General features: G+C 42.2%; 1 protein-coding gene across 1 annotated transcript in view; it reads right to left on the reverse strand.

The window, feature by feature from the left end:
- Positions 1-425: 425 nt before the first annotated feature.
- Positions 426-22,061, reverse strand: part of fbxw4 (F-box and WD repeat domain containing 4) — a 58,002-nt gene continuing 36,366 nt past the window's right edge. The window contains exons 6-9 of the mRNA XM_070977496.1: positions 19,883-19,948; positions 6,830-6,970; positions 2,760-2,901; positions 426-2,598 (exon numbers count right to left, since the gene is read on the reverse strand). Of these exons, the coding sequence (XP_070833597.1) occupies positions 2,464-2,598; positions 2,760-2,901; positions 6,830-6,970; positions 19,883-19,948 (484 nt within the window). The 3' untranslated portion in view covers positions 426-2,463. The remainder of the gene's footprint in view (positions 2,599-2,759; positions 2,902-6,829; positions 6,971-19,882; positions 19,949-22,061) is intronic.

The following is a 22,061-nucleotide window of genomic DNA, read 5'->3' on the forward strand; positions in this document are numbered from 1 at the left end:
CTGCCGCTGGATTCAGGAATTGTGAAAAAACAAAACAAAACCTTAGTGAATCAATTTTGTATATGTATAAATGCTGTGTGTATGTGTTAATGTTATTTCCCTGATTTGCCTTATTCCAGATCTCTGAGACACCATCCACACCTTCACCTTTTTTTCAGTCATTGAAGTAGCTTTGCTGTTGTGTGTTATGTGTCTATTAATGGGTACTAATGGTTGGTTTAGTTGGAGAAAGAGCTGGCCAATCAAGGGAGGTAGTGGGAATAAAAATGGGAATGTCATCCAGCAAGATGGACTTTAAAGGTTGATTTAAGTTGACTTACAGAGATAACTCTTACATTGTCATTAACAATGCATTTATGCATTTGCCATGATGCTGTTCATATCCAGGCAAAATAAAAATTGGATTCTACTTTTTTTTTTTTTTTAACTCTTACTACTGTATTTTATCTTTGCTTTACTGTAAATAGCTTTGTTTTTAAGTTTCAAGTTATTGTTTTTAACAACACTACTGTTATCATAGGAACTGCTGCTGCTACTTCAACTACATATACTACATTACACTGACTCCTTGAACTGACCGCCGACCCATACACACACTCCATATCCTCCTTGGACGTGAACTCCAGCTGTTTGGTTCCTGTGTGTCAAACACCAGGTGCACTGTATGTGTGGTTTGAAAATCCAGATGTGATCATGTAGATTTGATCCTCACATTGTTCAGAGAGGATTTGGGGAGTCAAACACTCCAATCCCCTCTGGTGTGTGATCTCAGGTGCAAGGGTCAAATGTATGTAAACCCAAACAGTTTGTTTCCACAGTGATGAGATGGGTTTGTCAGAGGCTAATATGCCTTAATCCCCTCAAAGGCTCTGGCTGGGTCCAGGCTGCTGCTGCAAAGTGTTGGGGAGGAAAAGCCTGTGTGTTTTCCTCACTGTATCTTATTCACTGACAGTGTGTGCACATGATTTTTATGTGTTAAGCGTTTGTGCTCACAGTGTCTAAAGATAACAGGCAAGCCCTTCACCTGCAGGCTCCGGCATGCTTGTCATGCCTAACGAACAAATTCACTTTAGGTTGTCCTCACAGGGTGTTACAGTTCCTCTCTGTCCACAGTTACCCTCATCCCAAATGAAAGTGCATCTTGGTATTTGTCCAAATGGCAGCGACGGTTTTTGAATGCTAACAAATTAATTGTTGTTTAACTTACATGGTCACAAAGGGTTCTAATTCTGTAGATACTCATTTGTCTGGGATGTAGACAGTAAACTCCAGTAAATGATTGAACTATTTCAGAAAAACTGATGAATGGAACTCTTAAAGCCATTCCAAAATGCTTCATGATATAAAACCCTCATGGTGCTGTAAACACTATTAGAAGAACCTTTCAATGGACCATGAGGGATTTTTATTCCTATAATTTTCTGTTAAAGATTATTATTTTTTCATTTGTGGAATTTAGCAGTCATATCTGTGGTCTTTCAGCACTGCACTTCCCAGAATTAATTTGTCATTCCACAGCATCAAACTTGTTTCAAACAGCAAATGTAAATCTTTGATGACCTGATGACGAAAATGGACATGTCACAGCAGGAAAGGTGTAAATAATAAAAGAAACGCAGGCTGAATTCCATTGAGCTGCTTCAGTGTCAGGGTCCTGCTATTGTTCATGTTGCCTCACTGTCGCATTCACTGTTTACATGAACTCAAGAAGCCAAGTTACACAGGTGATAAGAGAATGTGCTTACATGCTGCTTAAATGTGTGTATTTATCTAGCAAATCAGTAATCAGATTTATCCTTTACTCCAATCCGTATTTTGGAAGCATTTCTTAATTATTTCAATTGTATTAGTAAGGACAAGTCTTCCTTTTCCCGTCTCTTCAGCTTAGTTAGTTGTGTGTGTCAGAGGGGACGGACAGACAAGACAGACAGACGGACGGACGGACGGACGGACGGACAGACAGACAGAGCACAGCTTTTCTCACAGCACCAAAGTGTCTGTGTTTAGTCAGACTTTGGATGGAATTATTTAAATATCAAAAGGAATGGCATTTAATTATCTCTCTTTTCATCCAACCTATACAGAAAACCTGCAATACAAACCTGGAGTTTGAAAGACGTGTGTCATTTACCGATGAAAGATGCATTATAGGAAATGTAGGATCCAATGTTTTTGGAACTTAAATCACACTATGGACCAGGAGTCTGGATATCGCGGCCTGTTTGTTTAGTCTCTTATTAGTCCTCTAGACTATTATGGAGCACTACATGACCAGAATGTCCTTTAAAACACATCGTTTGACATGTCAAAATGTTCAGTTCACTCAAAACCAAACGCAGTGCACAGAATTGATCAGCTGGATCAGAATAAGCAGCTCCTTTGAAATTGTGAAAACATTTCTTGTGAAAATATGTAGCTTTATTAAACAGCTGATTACGGACAGTTTTTGGGCATGTGTGTGTATCATCTGATGTAGATGGGGTTCTGGCTGAAGTCCAGTGAGTGCAGGGCAGTGGCCAGGGCTGCATACAGGTGAGAGCTGCTGAACCTCAGGCAGTACACTGGGCTACTCACTGGGTCTGAGCTCAGCTGGAAAAACTGCACAACAAACAACAACATAAAATCACATTACAACAGCATGAAGTTTATTGTTTCACATCTGGATGAAGGGGCATTTTAAAGCACGTGAGGTACCGTAGCTATTTCACAGAGTTTATTCCACTGTCATTTTTCTCATTCTGAGGACATTCTGTACAAACCTGCAGGCATTCAGTCTGCCGCTTGTCCCAAAGTCGTACGACACCATAGTATGAGGAGCCGCTGGCTATCATGTGATTTCCGTCTGTCTGGATGCAGTAAAGAGCGCTGTCATGAGGCTCCTCCCACTCCATCACACACTTCCTGTTGGGAAGGACGGGAGAGTTGACACACATGAGTTGAGATGAACAACACAATTTTTTTGTTTTGTTTTTTGATGTAGCAGCACCACATAATGCCTGATTCTTGAATGTTTGCAACTTGAAAAAGTTCTGAAAAAATATGTAGGAGCGCAAAATCAGGCAACTGGGCTTCACTGGAAGAATCTTCACACATGTACAGACAGCAGTGTGTCTGGGGTTTTACTGTTTTTTTTCCAAGAAGCATTGATGCTTTTTTGCAGACTGTCGATCATATAATGTCTATGTAGTAGCTCCTCTCACAAGTAGAGGAATGTCTGTTTGAGGGCTGAGCAGGCTGGCTTGGGCTCTGGAGATTGGAGAGTGGGTTGTCCACTGATCACAGGGTTGGCAGTTTGATCCTCACCTCCCCGTGTCCACAAATTGAAGTGCCCCAGGGCAAGACAGTGACCTCCAAATTGCTACTAATAGTCATGTCAGGACTCTGTGTGCTAAGTCGCTGCCATTGGTGTGTGTGTGTGTGTGTGTGTGTGTGTGTGTGTTTGTTTTTCTGGCCCATTATCAAAGGGGACAGTAGATAAAGGCAAACCTGGAAGGTTCTGATACAAAGTATGAACCTTAGCCAGACACCACCAGGACATTTCTTTAGAGACCTTTTTATAGATAGTTTCCCAAGGGACCAAAATACATTGGATAAATTAAGAGCGATTAAGACAAAATAATCGTATTTAGTATTTGAAATCCTTTGCACTAAATTGAACATTGTCTCCATTTCCCCCAAAATCAGTATCAAATTACAAATGTGTTTTAAGGAACCTTTCTATGAATTTACAGTTACATAGTATCTTTCAAGGAAATTCTAGGAATATATCAGATCCATGAGATAAAGTGATACCGGTTGATCCAACTTTCAAACACTTTTCCAAATCCACAACAAAGGCCCCCTGTCTCTGCCTGGGTTGCTGGGGAAAAAAGTAAAATTGCTTAAAATATACTAATCAAAAATCTGTAAACTGAGATTACTGAAAAAGACAAACCCACAGAAATCACTGAAAAAAAGTTTCAAACAATCTGACCTGCAACAACACAGGTGAGATTACATCTCTGTGTGCATGTTGTGCAGGTTTGGAGACAATGCTGAAACTCCATCTCTTGTTTATAGGAAATCTCTATACGGTAGTTTACAAGGAGGTGAGTGTGTGTGCAGCAGCAGGCTGAGCGAGCAGCAGCAGGGAGGTGGTGGCTGTGGTTAGGAGAGGGGAAGTATTTTGGGGATAAGCATTTTCTGCCAATAGACATCGATCCTCCATTAGTGCAGCCTCATCAATAAGTGATTGTCTGCCCCCCGGCAGACAATGGGGCAGCAGAGATGTCTGGAGGTCTCCCTCTCTTTCTCTCTCACACACACAAAGGTAGAGCATACAAATGCACACTCTAATTCTAGCAAACCTCTATGGGGGAGGTCACTCATTGTCACTGCATCCTGAAAGTGAAAAACATTAACAGTGCACTCACTAAAGTCCCTGATATACAGTTTATACACACACGCACGCACGCACACACACACACACACACACACACACACACACACACACACTTCCCTTTAAGTTTTCATTACATCTTACTTGCATATTAAAATTGCATATAAACTCAAACTGAACAGAGACAGTAATCTCAGAGGTATGGCTGGGTGAAAGTATATAGGTATAATAGGAGAAAGTATGCTAGGAGTGTGAAAATAAAACCACACATAAAGCTATCAAACTAAAATTCAAAGCAATAAGCCATGTTCCACAGCAATGCAAAACTCTGTGTGAAGCACGGTTGGAGTCAGTCATCTGGCCATCAGTAATTATTATCACAGTATTATTCAGCTGAAAGTCAAAATATCAACAATTCAATTCAATTCTGAATTATTTGCCAGCCTTAAGAAGCCTTACTTCCATTGCTGGCACACATCATTCCTCCATATCTGGATACTCCTGAAGTTATTTCTCTCCTCCATTGAGCAGTGTTCCTATTATCAAAAGCTGTGATTGTGAAGATGTAAATTTAATTACAAATTATGTAACACTATATCTGATATTCATAACCAAATACCCATCATGTTTTGAGTGATATCATCTATACTGTGACACAATATCATGTGATTTTTTCGTGTCAGACATTGGACATACTGTTTATACCATGGAAACCCTTTCATATATCAGGTTGTATCAGACCAGTGGTGCAAATCAGTGACAGGACAAATTTAATAGAATATAATATGTTTCCATTAATGTGATGAAATACTGCCAAGTATTTGATTGGCAGGATTAACTATAGACCATCATTCACGTCTGGTTAGTTTATCTATGTATCAATTTCTCCAGTGAATATTCCAAAAATGTACTATATCACAACATAGTAGAATATATTGATATTGCAATATAAAATGACATTTATTTATTTAAAAGAATCCATCCTATAGAAGAGATGAGGACAACTAGAATTCACAATCAAACTGATCATTCATTAGCTCTATGAACATCATGGGACATACAGAATCAGCATTTGTTTTTTGTCTTTTCACTGGTGAGCCCCAAATTCCAGACAACCTGAACCTCCTGGATGACCCTTGGTGCCTTTTGAGGCCAGTGAGATTTGACTATATGAATTATGGATATCTAAAGAGGGACCCCCCTCTGCCAACCTTCACCCCAACCCAACCGCTTTCAAAGTCCCCAGAGCGATCTGACAATCAGATCTGATTTGTCTTACTTGACTGATCCCCCAGAAATACAGCCTGAAACCCCTCACCCCAATAAATGCTGCCCTTTCCAACCATGTTAGGGACCCTGCTGGCATATAAGTGAGGGCTGCTGCATTAATATGGACACCACAGTAGGTTAGCTCCCTGTGCTCACACAGCTTGAAATAAAACTGTAAGCTTGGAATGATTTTTAGACCACAATCTGAAAGTTATTAGTGAAGCTTTTCCATCCTGACGAGAAGCCCTAAGGACGGGAACTAAGGGGCTGTCTATGAAATCATCACAATGACACGCTGAAGTGTGAGTCAGCGTGGATTGCATGGTGATCTGAAGCATCACTATAGACTGGATTTTAGATACACTGCTGTCACTTTTAAATGCTTTTATCTCTGATCCTCACGGTCACCGTAGGGGAGGGTTAAGTGAGGGGTATTCAGTTGGTTGCAATCTGCAACCTCACTGCTAGATGGCACTAACTCCTGCACACTGGAAGTTTAACTAACATTTCTACTTCAGGCCCAAGATCAAAATAGCAGAATTCGCTTCAAAATTTTCTCTAAATTAATGAATTCATCAAGAGAATGAAGTCATCAGTCTACATTCTGTATGTAAATGTTATTTCTTGTGTGTCATTTGCACTGAACATGGACTCATGTGACCCAGTGGCGAAGAACAGCATGCCTTTCTCTTCCCTTCGCTGGCTGCATTGCTCCTCTAGTGAGAAGGCAAGGCCCAGTGTGAGCACCCTGTCAATCCAGCTCTTCAGGATTGCAGTAACAGTGATCCAGTACATGGGGGTCTGTCTCAGTGAGTTTGCATTGTTCTTCAGTGATATCAGCAGACAGTGATTACACTTCAGATGACACCTCAACCACTTTTAAATACTTATACTACAACTGCTTTAAATGCTTCAGCTTCAATTGCAATCCAAAACAATATCTCACAATCATAATCTCTACTTCATTTTTTTTCAACGGTACCTTTGGCCCTGAGAATGTTGTGGTAAAGGTCTAAAGCACAGACAGATCCCACATTCACCTACATACAGTTGTTTTATTGCTGCATACCTACAGAATGTGATGTGTAATGTGTTTTATGGTCTCAAGATAAAAACCAAAGGAGCACTGACTGTTAACACACTGTTAAAGTTGAGCCTGACTAAAGAGACATGGTGGCGTACCGTGGGCTGAGGCGTAGGTCCCACAGTCGAATGAAGGTATCATAGCCGCAGGTAAAGAGCTGGAATGGAGACTCAAACACCATGTCCAACACACCAGCCCCACGACGAAACTGTGAGCCCAGACTGCACACACACTCCAACCTGGTGGAGGAGAGAGGACATGTGAAATCTGTGTTTTCACATGTAGAATATGACCATTCACATGTGACATGTCAGAAAAACACACACAGCTTTATGTGAATTTATCACTTATAGCATGTGGAGAATTACAAAATAAATGTGACAAAATGATTTTCCTTCCATTCATCATCAGTAAAATAAATGAATACATGATGAAATACATACACCAATCTGCAGTTCGGCCTTCAATGTGATCACTTACCAAATATTTTTTTGTTTCATTTTGTGCCATACAGTATGTAATGCTTGGCAGTGCTTGGTTAAAGATGACTGGTATTTTCCCACAGCAGGACTGATTATCATTGAGCCTTGAGGATTTTACTATATTTGCCCCAACCTTTGAATATCTTTGACATAAAACAAAACAAATAAGTGGAAGTTATAATAATTGACTGCTGAGCATTAGATGGATCTGACATGATGTCATGAAACCATGTCCAAGCTCCTTCTGGATGTTTGAACTCCCCTATCTCTATTTACCATCACTCGTGAACAAGACCCTGAGATACTGGAGCTCCCTTAGTTGGGACGGTGACCCAGCGAAAGCAATTTCCCATTTTCCGGTAGAGAGCCATTGCCTCAGACTTGAAGGTGCCAAGTCTCATCCTGACTGCTTCACACTCAGCTGCAAAGTGCTCCAGTGTGTACTGAAGGTCACAATCTTAGGCCAGCAGATCCACATCATTTGCACAGAGCAAACTGGACTCTCTCCTCTACCTGGCTGTGCCTTGAGATCCTCTTCACAACAATCGCAAACAGGATCTGTGACAAGGAACGTCCCTGGCAGAGCCCAGCACCCACTGAAAACATCCTTAACTTCCTTCTACTCATCCTTCCATCCAGACCTTCTAAAATAAATCAAAACGAATCAAAACCAACGGTAGTTTGCTCCAGCCGCCCTCCTATTAAGTGGCAAGTGGCACCATGTTTAGGACGTCATAGGCAATTTTTTGAGTACCCTGGTATATACTGAATTGGAGAATAGTCCAAATAGTCCATGCTTCTTTCTGTCAGGCACACATACGGCTGGAGCCTATCCCACCAAACACTGGGTGAAAGCCTGCACAAGTGCATTTGAGATAAGCAGAATTGTGTCTTTTTATTACTCTTTTATTGTTATCTTATTGTCATTGTTTCCATGATTGTTTTTAGTTTCTTTATTACAACATTTCAAGTTACAATTTTAATCTTCAACAGGAATGTGGTTACTTGGACTTGGAATCAGCACTTACAGAGTGTTGTCTGTGTGTCACTGAGCCTGGATTAGTAAGCACGGCTTTGAATGTGTGACTGGGGACACACAGAAATTGTGTGTGTACAAGTTCTAAATAAAGTTTGTGTGTCTGGGTTGATGTAGTTTGACCTGTCTCTTTCTGTCTGTGTGTGTGCGTGTGTGTGTGTGTGTGTGTGTGTGCGTGTGTGTGTGTGTGCGCGTGCATGCAAGTCGAGCTCCATGCAGCACCATGCTCTTGTGATCACAGTGCTGTCCCGCTTGCTCCTCGCCTCTTGATTATTGGAGAATAACTTGCACTCAGCAGGGTGGATTATTGCAGAATAACTGTCTCTTTGTTGCCATTTAATACCCTCCATGACCGTGACTGTGTGCGACTCTCACACGTTTGATACCTGCCCCATAGCAACCATTTAAAGGAGGCCGCTATCCTTGGCGACCAAGCAGCCCTGTGCTTCGACTCGTGCCCCCTCCCTCGCCCTGGAGCTCAATCCGCAGGCTTGGGCTGGTAATCCCCCAGCCTTACCCCAGGGGGGCTTCTTATTGGACCAGGGCTTTCCCCACAGGTTGCCTTATTGGGTGAGAGCTTTCTCATTGCCAGGGTCTCATGACTAAGCCCGGGCCAATGGGGAGTCTGTGATGAGGCTGAGTTTGTGTCTGTGTGGGGTGGTGACCCCTCGTTTTCCCCTTACCACTAAAACCAAGGAGCTTAGCACATGCCACACAAAAAAAGCTCATTCATGCCAAAGGGATACGAGCCTGTTCATTCATAACTAAATAATGATGTCTTCATCACAGCACCTCCATTCTAACTAAAATGGAATCATCAATTCATAACCCTACCATCAGAAATCCTTCAAAGTAGATGATTATAATCTTACGCTGTGCTGAAAAAAGGGCAAAAACAAACCAAAATGCGAGAGGAAAATAAAAACTAGGTTTCCATAAAATGGACCTGACATCTGTGCACTGATCTTAAAGTCAGTAATAGCACCATGCGATGAGCTGGTGCACAGTGCAAAACAGCAGGGATTCTCAAATTGGTAGGTCACTGGCTTTTATGGGCCGCGTGTGATTACAGGATGGAGGCATAAGCATATAATCTGTCAAAATGACTGTATCTGTTAGTGAACAGCGGCGCGATGTTCTGATCTGACCATCCATTCTGTTGCTTGTCTAAGTCCATAATGCTGAATATCTGAGTGTGGCCTCAAGCATACCTGACTGGAAAGCGTCACATGACAGGCTCTAAAACATAGCTGACTGGCTGAGTCATAACCATCACACACCGTCTGCCCTCAAAGGGTGAGTGATGTGCTCAGGAGAACACACCATCAGAGGCTGTAAGATGTGAAAATGACAGGGTGGCTAGTGTCACATACTGTTAAGGTCATCAACCCCAAATTAGTGGAAAAGTACTAATGCTATACTGCATATGGCTCATGTTAGAAAAATTGTCATGTATTTTGAAAAATGCATACATTAAATGGTGTCTTGTGAGGCCAGATGTGGACTGGATATTGGCAGCACCAGGAGAATTCCCGGTGGCCTGTTGAGCTGACTTGCCTGTGGTGTCAGGCCAGTGTTAAAAATGCTAAATGAAATGGAGAAATCAAAGAGAAACCAACACAGGGCAGCTACAGTTCTTTAGAGTCCACAGTCCACCCGGTTTTAATCTGATGGTATGATCTCTGTCTGTGAGTCGCACGCACATACACATCAACACAATGTTCAGTTAGTGCGTGGAGAGGGCGTGGCGAAGCACAGTGGCGAAAAATGGACAGCAATGGACAAAAGGGGAATGGGAGACAGAGAAAAGGTAGAACTGAGAGGGAGTGCTTTAAAAGGAGAAAAGCCATTAAGTATTAAACCCTGCAGTGTAGTTAGCTTTCATGTTCCATTTATACTCAGTCAAGACTACCTCTATTTGCCAGGTTAACTCTATATAGATTTAAAATGACATTCAAAATATTTGGGACAATTCAATCCTGACGAATGTTGACTTCTAAATCAACGCAGGTGTTTGCAGGCCAGTCTTGATGTGAGGTGCAACAGAAAAACAGTGAGGGGAACCGAAAGAATGATGTGGAAAAACAGCAAACAGGCGCAACATTGTGGAACAGCTGCGGAGCTCCATGATGATCTATAAGTCATGAGACCTACAAATCACGCAAAATACTTGATAAACAAAACATTACAATCATAGGTCACAATCCTAAATGATCAACTAAGAAAGTCAGACAGATCAGACCACCCTGACAAGGACAAGATGGAGAAAATGTTTTGGGAATTCAAACATGGTAGAAAAAAAAAAAAGAAATTATGCAATTCAACACTTTAATTTAATTTCTTAATTTAGATTGACAATGTAATCACGATAGCCAAAAGGCCCAAACTAGAAAAATAAAATTCGGGTTGTAACCCTAGGCCCAACCCTAATGAGAATTACGGTATCCATAACGATTCAAATGGAAATCATTGTTTTATTGAGAGAAATAATCTTGCTGATAGAGAACAAAGCAGTTTACGCTGCAGTGTGGTAGCTGCGATGGGCAGACTGTTGGCCCTAGGGGGCACAGACTTAGTGATTGTTATGAAGGGGCTACTGGCTGTGTGACATACAGGGTCTAAGTCCTGATTTCAGCCCGTCTGGTCTCACTGCAGGAGTCAGGTTGGCTTTAGGGGCCACACACACAGAAGTAGTGAAAGGAATCATTAATGAATTGACAATGCTAAAAAAAATAGAAGAAGCACAGCGAATTATCCTTTAGAGTGGGGACAGTTAAAGAAAAGCAGTGGGTGTGTTTGTGACAGACGTGGTTGGAGGCTCTTGTAAAATTAAGTCTGAGCTCTAAACAGGAGCCTGGGGACGCACTGGGAACAGGTCCTCTTGTCAAAAGCCATCAGACAGGTAGAGAAAAGAAGCCCTGCTGAGGCTTTTACTAAACCTAAAACAAACAGGGGAGCCACGCAACCTGCTGCATGTCCACCCAATTTACCCCACACCTCTGAGCTCGCTGCAGCAGGAGGAATGTGAGACAGCGGAGAGGCGGGCCGCAGGCTGCTGGGACCCATCAACAATGACCACCTTCAAAATGTCACATACATGTGTGCACTGCAAAGACAATACCACTGCAATTTGTTTAACAGAGCGTCGACACAGACATTTCACCCCACTCTTTTCAGTTTCAGGAATGTCAGGAATCCTTGCCTGGCCATTTGATTGTAAAAAAAAAAAGAAAAAAAAGGATGGCTCCCTTTCTAAAGGAACAGAGGGGAATCTTGGGAGTTGGGAGTGATGGTCAGGGTCCTTTCCCTTTGATGCTTTTTCCCCCTCTGTGTTTAGCCATGAGCGAAGACACTGTGAAAAGTTCGGGTACTGCTCCAATGGCGCCACTTGTGTGGGATCCCCCTCTATATGGCTGATCATAAGAAGTCTTTGTACAGCCGAGATGGGAAAAAAAGAGACCAGAATTAATTGCAATAGAAGGAAAAAAGATAAAGTGTTAAATGAAATTAAAATCAAAGGCACCAGAGCTCAATGGGGGCCTGGGCTTTATGACCCCCCCATCCTTTCTGAGTGCTACCATACAAGTTTTACAACCTGCAGTTAGCCTGTTGGTGTTAACCAAAAGAAAATGGTGGTACCAGTGTAAAATAGTAAGGATAAGCATCAAATAGGACTGAACAAATTGAGAAAAATATCTACTTGCATTTTTTCTGACCAATATTGTGTTTGTGATCTAAATTGCAACTATCAAAAAAAGAAAAGAAAAGTTGTTTGAAGAAGAGCTAATGCTGGCACAACTGAAGTTGCTCTTATGGCCAGTGAAGTTGATGGTTGTTGTCTAAACTTTTACTTACTACTACTACGTTTACTTATTACAGCTTATTAAGACATTAAGGTTCAGAGTGTATCTTCTGATTTGAAAACTGCACTCTCTCAAATTGCAATCTCAATGTAAGACTACAGAAGGAAATTGCGGTGTGAATGCTGGTAACTAAAAAACTGCAGTGCTGGATTTAAAAGTAGAATAATACCACTAATGTATGAAAGATATTTTATAATACAGATAATATTTTAAGGTTTGTTGAAAAGCTGATGTTTGACTACATTGCTGGTTTTAATTTGTATGAGTTTGTATTGATTTGTTTAATTTCTCTGCAAGTGCATGCCAGGCCTTATCACCCAGCATCAGTACTGCACCTCACTACTGCCGTTGTGGCTGATTGAGAGCCAATGCCTGGCGGAGACATCTATCTGTTACAGAAATGTCTTTATGGCATGCAGATATAGATGACTGTGTGTGTTCTTCATACACTGTATGTCTATGATCCATGTATAACTTTGCCATCCTATTTGTCCATACTGTAATTCTACTGTGTTGTTATATTCTGCACACACAACATCTACTGCATGTCTGTCTGTTCTTGGGGCGGGATCCCTCCTCTGTGGCTCTGCCTGAGGCTTCTTCCATTTTTCCTCATTAAAGGGGTTTATTTGGGGAGTGACCAAATTGAGGGTCTAAGAATAGAGGGTGTCATATACTGAACAAATTGAGTTACCCCTTCCAGCAAATCTGTGATTTGTGATATTAGGCCATAAAAACAAAATTTGACTTGAATCCTAATTAAATTGTATTGATTTTAACCTTATTATCTATTCTCTTCAGCATGTCCTATTCGGCAAAGTGATAATAGCATGGATATTTTTGCAAAACTTCACTGTGGTTTTGTGGATAGTTTTGTGAACATCTTGTTCCATCGAATGTATATTTCCATGTCATAGGGGGCAGTTTTTCCAGATCTGGCCAGGGAAAAAAACAAATCACTCAGACTTAGAGGACACATGCATTATCTGTTACACCTGGTAGCCATGTCAATTTCCCTGACCACCTGCAACCTGCAGAATAGCCTGCCCACCCATCTCTTCCTTCACTCTCCCTGTGTGTCTCCTGTCTTCTCCCCTCCTAGGATTTCCTGACCATTTGGGAGAAGGAATCAGCTTTTTGTGTCTGGCCCTGTGTTGTGTCGCGTCGGCCTGTTTTAATTGGGCCAGGTAAAGCTGGGAATTACAGCAGCCTTGGCAGGGATGTATGAGGTTTAAGCCTCTCCTTTCAGAGACAGGAATTTTCAGAGGCCCCTCATTTTGAACTGCTCTTTGCTCAACACTAGCGTGTTCCATGGTGTTTTCAAACCTGTGCTTCACTTGCTTTTTGTATCAATAACGGGCCACACTATTGCTGCATTCATGCACAAATGCAGTTGCAGATGTTTTACATGGAAAGTTCCCATCAATAGAAGCATGTGGGAACATTACACTGGTAAATTAGGGAGAGGGCATTTCTTGGTAGTGGAACATAACTGATAATCACAGTCTGCTGAAACTGTGATGTAATGGACGCAGTAGAACTGGGGTCCACAATCTTTATTTAATCTTTAATTAGGGGTGAAAACACTGAAACCATAGTACATAGTACATACACAGAGCCATCGCATGAACTGTTCAAACTGTGCAACCGCACTGGGCCTCGTGCCACTAGGGGGCCTCGTGCCTGCAATCCTGCTTTTTTTTAAAATAAATATATTAGTTATATATGATTTTGTCTGTCTCTGTCAAGGTACCATTAAAAACAAACAAATAAATAAAAAACAAATCCAACAAATCAAGCAGGTTTTTCATTGTCACTATGTCATTAGGCCTCACGGAAGCACGTCTGAGCACGTCCGAATCTCAGGATGCACTGGACCTCTTCGCGGAGATGAGGATACTTCGAGAGATAATCCCAAAGGGAACAACTACAGCACTTAAAACGCTTCGATACCTCAAAGGGATTGAAGGAACTTTCTCCAACTGTGAGACTGCGCTCAGGATCCTATTGACTTTTCCAGTAACGGTGGCATCGGGCGAGCGAAGCTTTTCAAAGTTGAAACTAATTAAAAACTATTTGCGCACCTCGACGTCACAGGACAGACTGTGTGGGCTTGTCCTGCTATCAGTTGAAAAGGACATTGTATCCAGACTGGATTTTAAAGATCTTATTGTTGAGTTTGCTGCCAAGAAGGCAAGGAAAGTGACTCTGACATGATCAATTTCTGTGCAATTTATGCATAGTGAGTCCGTCTCATTTGTTAGAGGTACAGTGCAGTAAATGTTGTGTATAGTTGTAATGAAAATGAACGCATATCATGAATGAAAACTGTCCTAACCTAGTTCTTTAAAATGTCAAGATGCCAAAAATGTGACTGAGCTGACTTGATGTAAATCCACTCGTTGCACAGTTGACCCCCCCGCCCCTTTGAAATAAATAGCAAAAAGTCACAGCTGAGACTATGAGTATGATTATGCTGTATTATTCTACTTGATGAAAACGTATTGCAGCGAGATTATGCGTGCAGTAGAACCAGAATAGCTGTGTCCGTGTGACTGTTATTCGTGTGCAATTGCGCATCCATGTCAAAGAGCAGGGCCTCGCATTTGAAGTTCGCACAGGGCCTCGCACATCCCCTGTGATGGCCTTGTACATACATATATGAATGCACATGCACCTATAGAGAGACAGAGAAGCACTCTCTAACAAAAGACGAGAAGCATGAGTGCTAATGCTGAGAGTATTGTGACAAGGTGAGGTCTAAATGACAAAATGAAAGAGGAGGAAGAGGACAAGAAAGAGGAGGGTGGTCACCCTACAAAGAAACCAGCAAGATGAGACAGTGAGAGCAAAAGCTTAGGTTTGGTTTTAAAATTTTGTGAGGGGCAAGTAATAATGGTGTATGCGTATACTTGCTCAATAGCCTAACTCTCTTTCTCTTTCATACGACCTTCATAGAAGAGTCTCTTTAATTCTTTCATACAGCCTGCAAAATATTTACTTCATTCAGTATGCATGTGCTTATAGGACTTGCTTAAAACAGAGCATGCACCATAAGATCTTATACGGATTTAGATTAGATTTAGATTTCATTTTGTTAACATAAATCTTAAAAATTAGCAATAAAGATTTTTGATATGATTAATTTTCACAATACATATTACAAGAAATAGCCTGAAGGTATTATATTTTCTGTCTTGGTCTTGATCTGGACCTGATGTACCAGTCCAGACTTATCTGGGATTGTCTGGGTGGCCTTTCCCATGATTCAGGACTTGCATGGTGCTGAGTCGTCAATGACCAATGTCTCTAATGGTAAAGTTGTGGCGGTCTTGCAGTGGTGGTAGATATTCTCTTGTCCATTGCTTGTAGCACGTGTCTACAATATACTGGATCTGATCCCACCTCCTTTATGCAAAGATATCCTGCTTATTGAACAGGCCTGGAGATGGATATGGCTTGTTGTTGCAAGAGGTGATTAGGTGTAAGCACCTCCAGATCATTTAGATCCCTGGAAGCCATCAGTAGAGGCCAACTGTTGATGATGGCTTCTACCTCACATAGCACGGCCCACCTTGTCAAGTGTCTGTAGCTTCAGGGTGGCACTCAGGATCTTCCTTACAGACTTGAGAAATCTCTCTCAGACTGCTCTGTGGTGGGAGCCAGTGGGATGATTAGACATCCACTGAATGCCACTCTCAGGTAGAGTGTTCTTGATCTTGGAGTAATTCCACTCAGCTCCAACAAAGTTTGTTCCATTGTCTGAGCAGAGGATTTCCCCTGACCTCTTCTAGCTAGCCTTCTAAGAAGGAGTCTGTACTGAATGAAGATGCTACCTGTAAGTATACTGCCAGGCACGTAAGATGACCCCATGCCTTTTCACCTAACTTCCCCCATTTTTTACTTTGAAGGGGCTGATGTCCACTTCAGCGTTAGTAAACAGAGGCTTGTCTGGCAGGACTCTGTCTCAAGGTAGGTTGGTCATCTGCACTGCAGCTCCATGTGAGTGTCGACACCCACAGCACTTGGATAGGATTCTCCTTTATTGCCGAGTTGGTGCCAGGGATCCACGATTTTGCAAATCCATGATTTGCAACTTGGAGAACACATGATTGCAACAGCTGTGACCCAGGTTCTCACCAAGAGGCCTGTCTTGAAGTTCCTCATCTCCTTATCAACCTCAGGTAGAGACTGAGTAACAATCAGCTCTTTCGTCTTATTACAGAGTGCTCTTTTTTTCATTTTAGTTTTTATTGTTGTTTTCATTTAACAAACAGTGAAAGAACAACACTGACACAAAAGACAATAATCCAAAAAACAAAACAAAACATGGACAACGGGTGGGGTGGGGGTGGGGGGGTGTCACAATCTTGAATGTTTCAGTCCTCATTTTCCAGATCCTCGTGTCTATCGTTTGAGTTCTTGTATATAGTCCATTTTTCACAGCAGAGTGCTCTTAACCTTAATCCTAACCATCCAAGTGACTCCCTTCCTAAGGTGGATCCGAAGGAAGAGAAATACTGCATTAAGTCCAGTACTGCATCCCTTTGATCTTCAGCTGTGTTAGCACTGACCATGGCATTTCTTACCCCTGGGTCTTCCATGGTTAGGTCCCCATGGTGGTCTGGGTTCTCTGGCCAGTCTTCCTTAGGTTTGGAGAGAAAGTTTAGCCCCTGTAACCAAGTGTGGCTTTGGACGAATTTCCCTGCTTTGAGTCACCTTGATGTGTCTACAAGATGGTCTGTACTCACTTAGCGATGACAGTGCAGAGTCTATATGTTCTGTTGCTTCTAGATTTAAGCACAGCAGCACTGACCAGTCTGACCAGAATAATGACTCTTGAGTTGCAGGTGCAGTTCTGATCTCAACACCTTGTCAATACAGGCAGTTATAATGGCTGCGTTGAGCTCCACGTGACGGATTGTCATGGGCTTAAGTGGAGTCTATAAAGTCTTTCCCATCAAAAAAGCGCAGAAGCTATGGGACTGGGTACACCAGTGAAGTCCCAAAGCTCTCTCTATGGGAAATATGGCATCCCGTCTCTATGGCATCCGATCCAGGTGAAGGTCTTTAACATCTGTTGCCCTCTCCTCTTCCAGGATAGCAGACAGCACAACCCTGCTGTTGCTTATCCATGTGGAAAGTTTGAATCTGCCCTTTCCACAAGGTGGGATACAACAACACTGCCACTTATTATGAGTGAACTGCTCTAATACAGTCATCTATGTAGTAGCAGTCCAATGATCTCTTCTGTCCTCTGCAGATTCCACAACCATCTTGTACTCGTACATTTCCTGACTGATGTTGCCTGATGTTCTTGTTCCTCAGTGACAGGGTGATGCTGCAATGTCCATCTAAAAGTCTAGCTAACTGTGAAGCTATGTCAAGGAACTGAAGATCTTCTCTGGACATCTACAGCTTCTCATCTTACTAACACTCTCAAACTGCTGACTCTAGAGTTCATCCAGTCAACTGATATACGGTTGCTGAAACCTCTTTCAGCCTGTCTGTTGCGCAGATGCCAGTGTCTTACTGGAGAGGTCCACTGATGGTCCAGCCAAGCCCTGTTCTTACATCATATGGACTGTTATCTTCACTGGCAATGATGTCCTAGGGTCCCACAGCCTGGGGGCACATTAGTTCCAATGAGGAGTCCTATCTCTGTATCCATCTTCGGGAGTAACACCTGCAACTGAGGCCACTTGTCAACATCCTCTTTTAAAGGAATGTTATCTGTAGTTGGATGAATGGTCTTCTGGGTGTATGTATTTTGGAGACCTGGAAAATTGTTGTAGTCTAAGGTGCTCACTTTCAAGCCGGACACCGTGTGACTGCTAATGATCCTTTTCTTCCCCACGGTTGTCAGTAAGATATGTGCCCTTCTGCGTGTGAGGTTGTGCTCTTTCTTTAGCTCCTCAGTACAGAAGCAGGCAATACTGCCAGGGTCGAGGAGAGTGTAAGTCCTTTTCACATTCTGGCCCTTATTTCTCTTGGCTTGAACTGGAATGATTGCTAAGATATGCTCTATGTTCTCAGCACTTGTTTCTCCACAAGTAGTTTTACCTGAACCCACAAAGCATCTTAATCTTAATCACCATGATCTATAGCATGATCTCCACCCTGACAGAAGAGACAGGTTTCAGAAAATGCCCAGACTTGGCTGATAGTGAACTCACTTCCTGGCTTCGACTTGGGAGTTACTGCTTGAGTATTGGCAATACCAGCAGCCGCGGTGAAGCCACTCATGTAACCACTTCTCCTGTGCAGCCAATCCACCTGCCCTTTAGCTTGTCCTTTAAAGTCCTTTATGTTACCAAACAGTGGCTGCAGTTCTTCTGTTGCTTGTCTGTTGACAAACTCCAAAGGTCACTGAACTTTCCTCTTTCCTGAATACCACGTACCACACACCTACACCTTTGCATAAGCTTGCACAGAAGCTTGGCAATGATAGCAAGCATGTTAGCTGACATTGTCTAACTCTTCCATGCATGTCACATCAGTCATAGCATTACAGCATCCTGTGACACAAAGGCTGAATAAAAGCTTTCCCATCGATGATAAGCCTGTTCAGGGCCATGTTAAAATAGTCATGCTTGTGTTCCAAATGGAGGTAGGTATCAACTCCCTGGGCTGTCTGTTGGTGTATTGCTCCTTAAAGGGCAATTCTTTGCTGCACTCTGTCTTATCCTCTACTCCATGTTTGAATGCCCTGATGAACAGCCGATATTCTAGGAGGTCTCCCTTAATGTTCTGAGGGGGAAGAGCAGCTAGTCTTTGCTGCTAAATTAGCATTTCAGCAATGCCTTCTAAAGTCTGTGCCTGTGGCTTAGTAGTTGCAGCAGCGGTATTATAAAGAGCAAGAAAGTCAACAAATGGATGATGGTGGGATGGAACAATGTTTTCCGATACCAAACCAAGTAGTTTTAGTAGTAGTACTAAACTAGTAGTAGTTGTTTTTTTCCTTTCTTTCTTTTTTTTTTTTTTCAAAAACCTAGCCAAGTAGTTTGGCTTATCTAGGCCTTAGTCCTCTCTGCAAAATACTTAAAGGGATCAGCCGTGGGTTCAAACCAGTTAGCTTGCTCTTTGTTGATTTCTTCATCAGAAATTTGTTGAAGTATCCCTTTAAGACTGGTAAGCAATTCACAGAACTATTCAAACATCCTCTTGAAATTCACCATTCATTTGTTTTGAATCACTGTTAAGATAGTATCATCACCACTGCCCATCAATTGGCGTATCTGATTCATTTTACCTGTGAGCTTAGTTAGATCGGCTTCCGTAAGCAAACGACATGTTGCAACTTTTCCTCCATTGCCTTAGCTGTTACTTTCACCACCCAAGCATCCACAACTGTAGTCGTATACTCATATCTGTGCTCCATTCTTTATGAACAGCTGGCTTAAACTTGCTTAATGTGAAACAGTTCAGGGTCTGATAATTACCTTACCTCAGAATGTAATTCTGCATGGAATTTCCTGCCATATCTAATTTGATCATTGTAGGCCATCTCATGCAATTAACAACTTAATTTTGCATTTCCATTTGCTGTGTACTGCTTGCTGCCAGTTAAAAAAGGAAAAAGTAGCTTTGCAAAGAGAATTACTGCAAGGAATAAAAAAAAGACTATGATGTATCATTCAGCAGGATTTCAGCGCGTGCTTGCAGAAGCATGTGGGGTGAAAAAACATCTGAGCAGTCTAACACAAAACATTTGTTTGTGTTGCAATATACAGCAATGCTGTAGCATGTAAGAGTGGCTTCATCACTTACCGCTCAACATCCCAGATGCGAAGAGGGGAGTAGGTCTCACAGCACGCAGTGCCTGTCACAAAGGAGCTGCACATAGAGAGGGACAAGAGGAGACAGACAGATAGGGAAATGAAATGTCTTACAAAGAGTATTTAAACCTGTGGAACTGTGTGAATGACAACAGCAGAATAAATACACCATCATTTGGACCTTATTGTTCACATTTCAGGCAGCTCATACTTAGTGAAAATGATGTCATTCAGACAATGGCAAATACAGTATATCACTCAGGATATCACAGCTGTCAGCATAGCTGGCACTTCAACTCACAGCATGCCGCAAACAAAATCAAATATGATATGTTGATGATAGCCACACAGTGGCTATAAAAACAGACACAGGTGTCAACTACCACACAGCCTCATTTACCACCAACAAATAAACCATCACCAACAACTGATTAACAATATCACGTGGACTGGCTGTGTCTACTTTACTCTCTTGGCTGTTGACTGAATTTCTCCTTTGCAGAAGTTTGTGTGTGGTAGTTTTTACTTGTGCTTCGGCACATCGCTTTCATTATTGATTCATTTGTCAATTATTTTCTTCGTTTAGACAGCCCAAGGTGACATTTCCAAATGCCTTGTTTATATTCAATTTAAAATTATATAAACATGGAATGAATTGATTCTGAGCAGACGTAAAATTACTGACAGAAGGACACTGACAGAAACATTCCTTCACCACTAACAGCTTCAAACTTCATATAACCATATATTGACTTGTATTCAAATATTTATTCATGCTTACTGTTACAAGGGAAAAGATTGTCTTTATGTCATCATGGAAGAGTTTCTTTCCCTCAAAGTGCAAGGATGAACGCACAACAAACATGTACTTCAGTGGTGGCACTCAGATGTCTGCTGAGGAGACAGAATACGCAGTGGTGGGCTTGTCTATCACTCTGGGAGCAGGATGAGTTTCATAAACTACTATACAAAAATAATACAAAGACAGGGACAGTAGGACAAAAACACTGCAACCACAGTCTGTTCTTCTCTGAGGAAACTGTTTATCATGACAAATTTAAATGTTGTTAAAAAAATGATTCTATTTGCTGTCACATAGCAGCGCACGCACACACACACACACACACACACACACACACACACACACACACACACACACACACACACACACACACACACACACACACACACACACACACACACACACACTCCTTTGCCCCTGCCTCCATCCAGCACACATTGTTTTCTAGCAGAAGAAAAGAGAAGAAACGACAACAGTTGTGATCCTTTGATTGGAGTGGCAGGTTGGTATTAGCAGCCTAGGTATGCACCGTGAATGCCATGCATGTGGAGAGGTGGGGGAGCTGTGAAAGGAGAGGGGAGGAGCGCTGTGGGAGTGGGCTGTCGAGGTGTGTTTGGGTGTTAGAAGCTATGTAGAGGGTGGGGTGATGACCAGGGGAGTTGGTGGTAGGGGGGCTTCTGTTGGGCTGGGCCAGGGTCTCAGGGCTTACTGCCCTCCTACAGGGTTGACGGACAGGGGGGAGGACCCGCCTTTTTCACACAGAGACAGTTACTGACAAATGCTGCTGCCTGGACGAGAACACTGTAGATGGAGATACAGAGACAAAATTTGAAGGAGAATTAAAAAACACTTCACACTACCCACTTAAAGTCATACATGTTGAATTTTTGCAGGTGGTTTGGAAGCTCTGAGGGCAGTCTCTCCACACAGACACCTCTGGAGGCAGTGAACATACTAGCTATAACTTCCAGCATGGACAACACTGTCAGGCTGATATTCCATTTTCCAGATGAGGTCCCATCAGCCCCATGTGTTGGCAAGCCAAGGGACGTGTTCTAAATACAAAAGGGACATTGACGCTAACTAAGACAAAAAATGAAAATGCATACAAAGGCTGTGGAACTGAAAATATAAGCATGGTTCAGAAAAGATGGTTTGAACAAAACTACAAAAGTAGTAGTACTTTTTCTCTTTACTGATGTGACTGACATTAGATAAGAAACACGCTGTCATATTAAAGCTGCAACTCCTTATGAATTAACCTGAACCCAAATTATTCTGTAGATTAATTAACTAACATATGAGATATCATGCAGCATGGTGGCGCAGCATGGTGGGGCAGCAGGTAGTGCGCGTGCCTCACAGCAAG

Source organism: Chaetodon trifascialis, chromosome 13 (assembly GCF_039877785.1).
Source record: "Chaetodon trifascialis isolate fChaTrf1 chromosome 13, fChaTrf1.hap1, whole genome shotgun sequence".
Taxonomy (NCBI): domain Eukaryota; kingdom Metazoa; phylum Chordata; class Actinopteri; order Chaetodontiformes; family Chaetodontidae; genus Chaetodon; species Chaetodon trifascialis.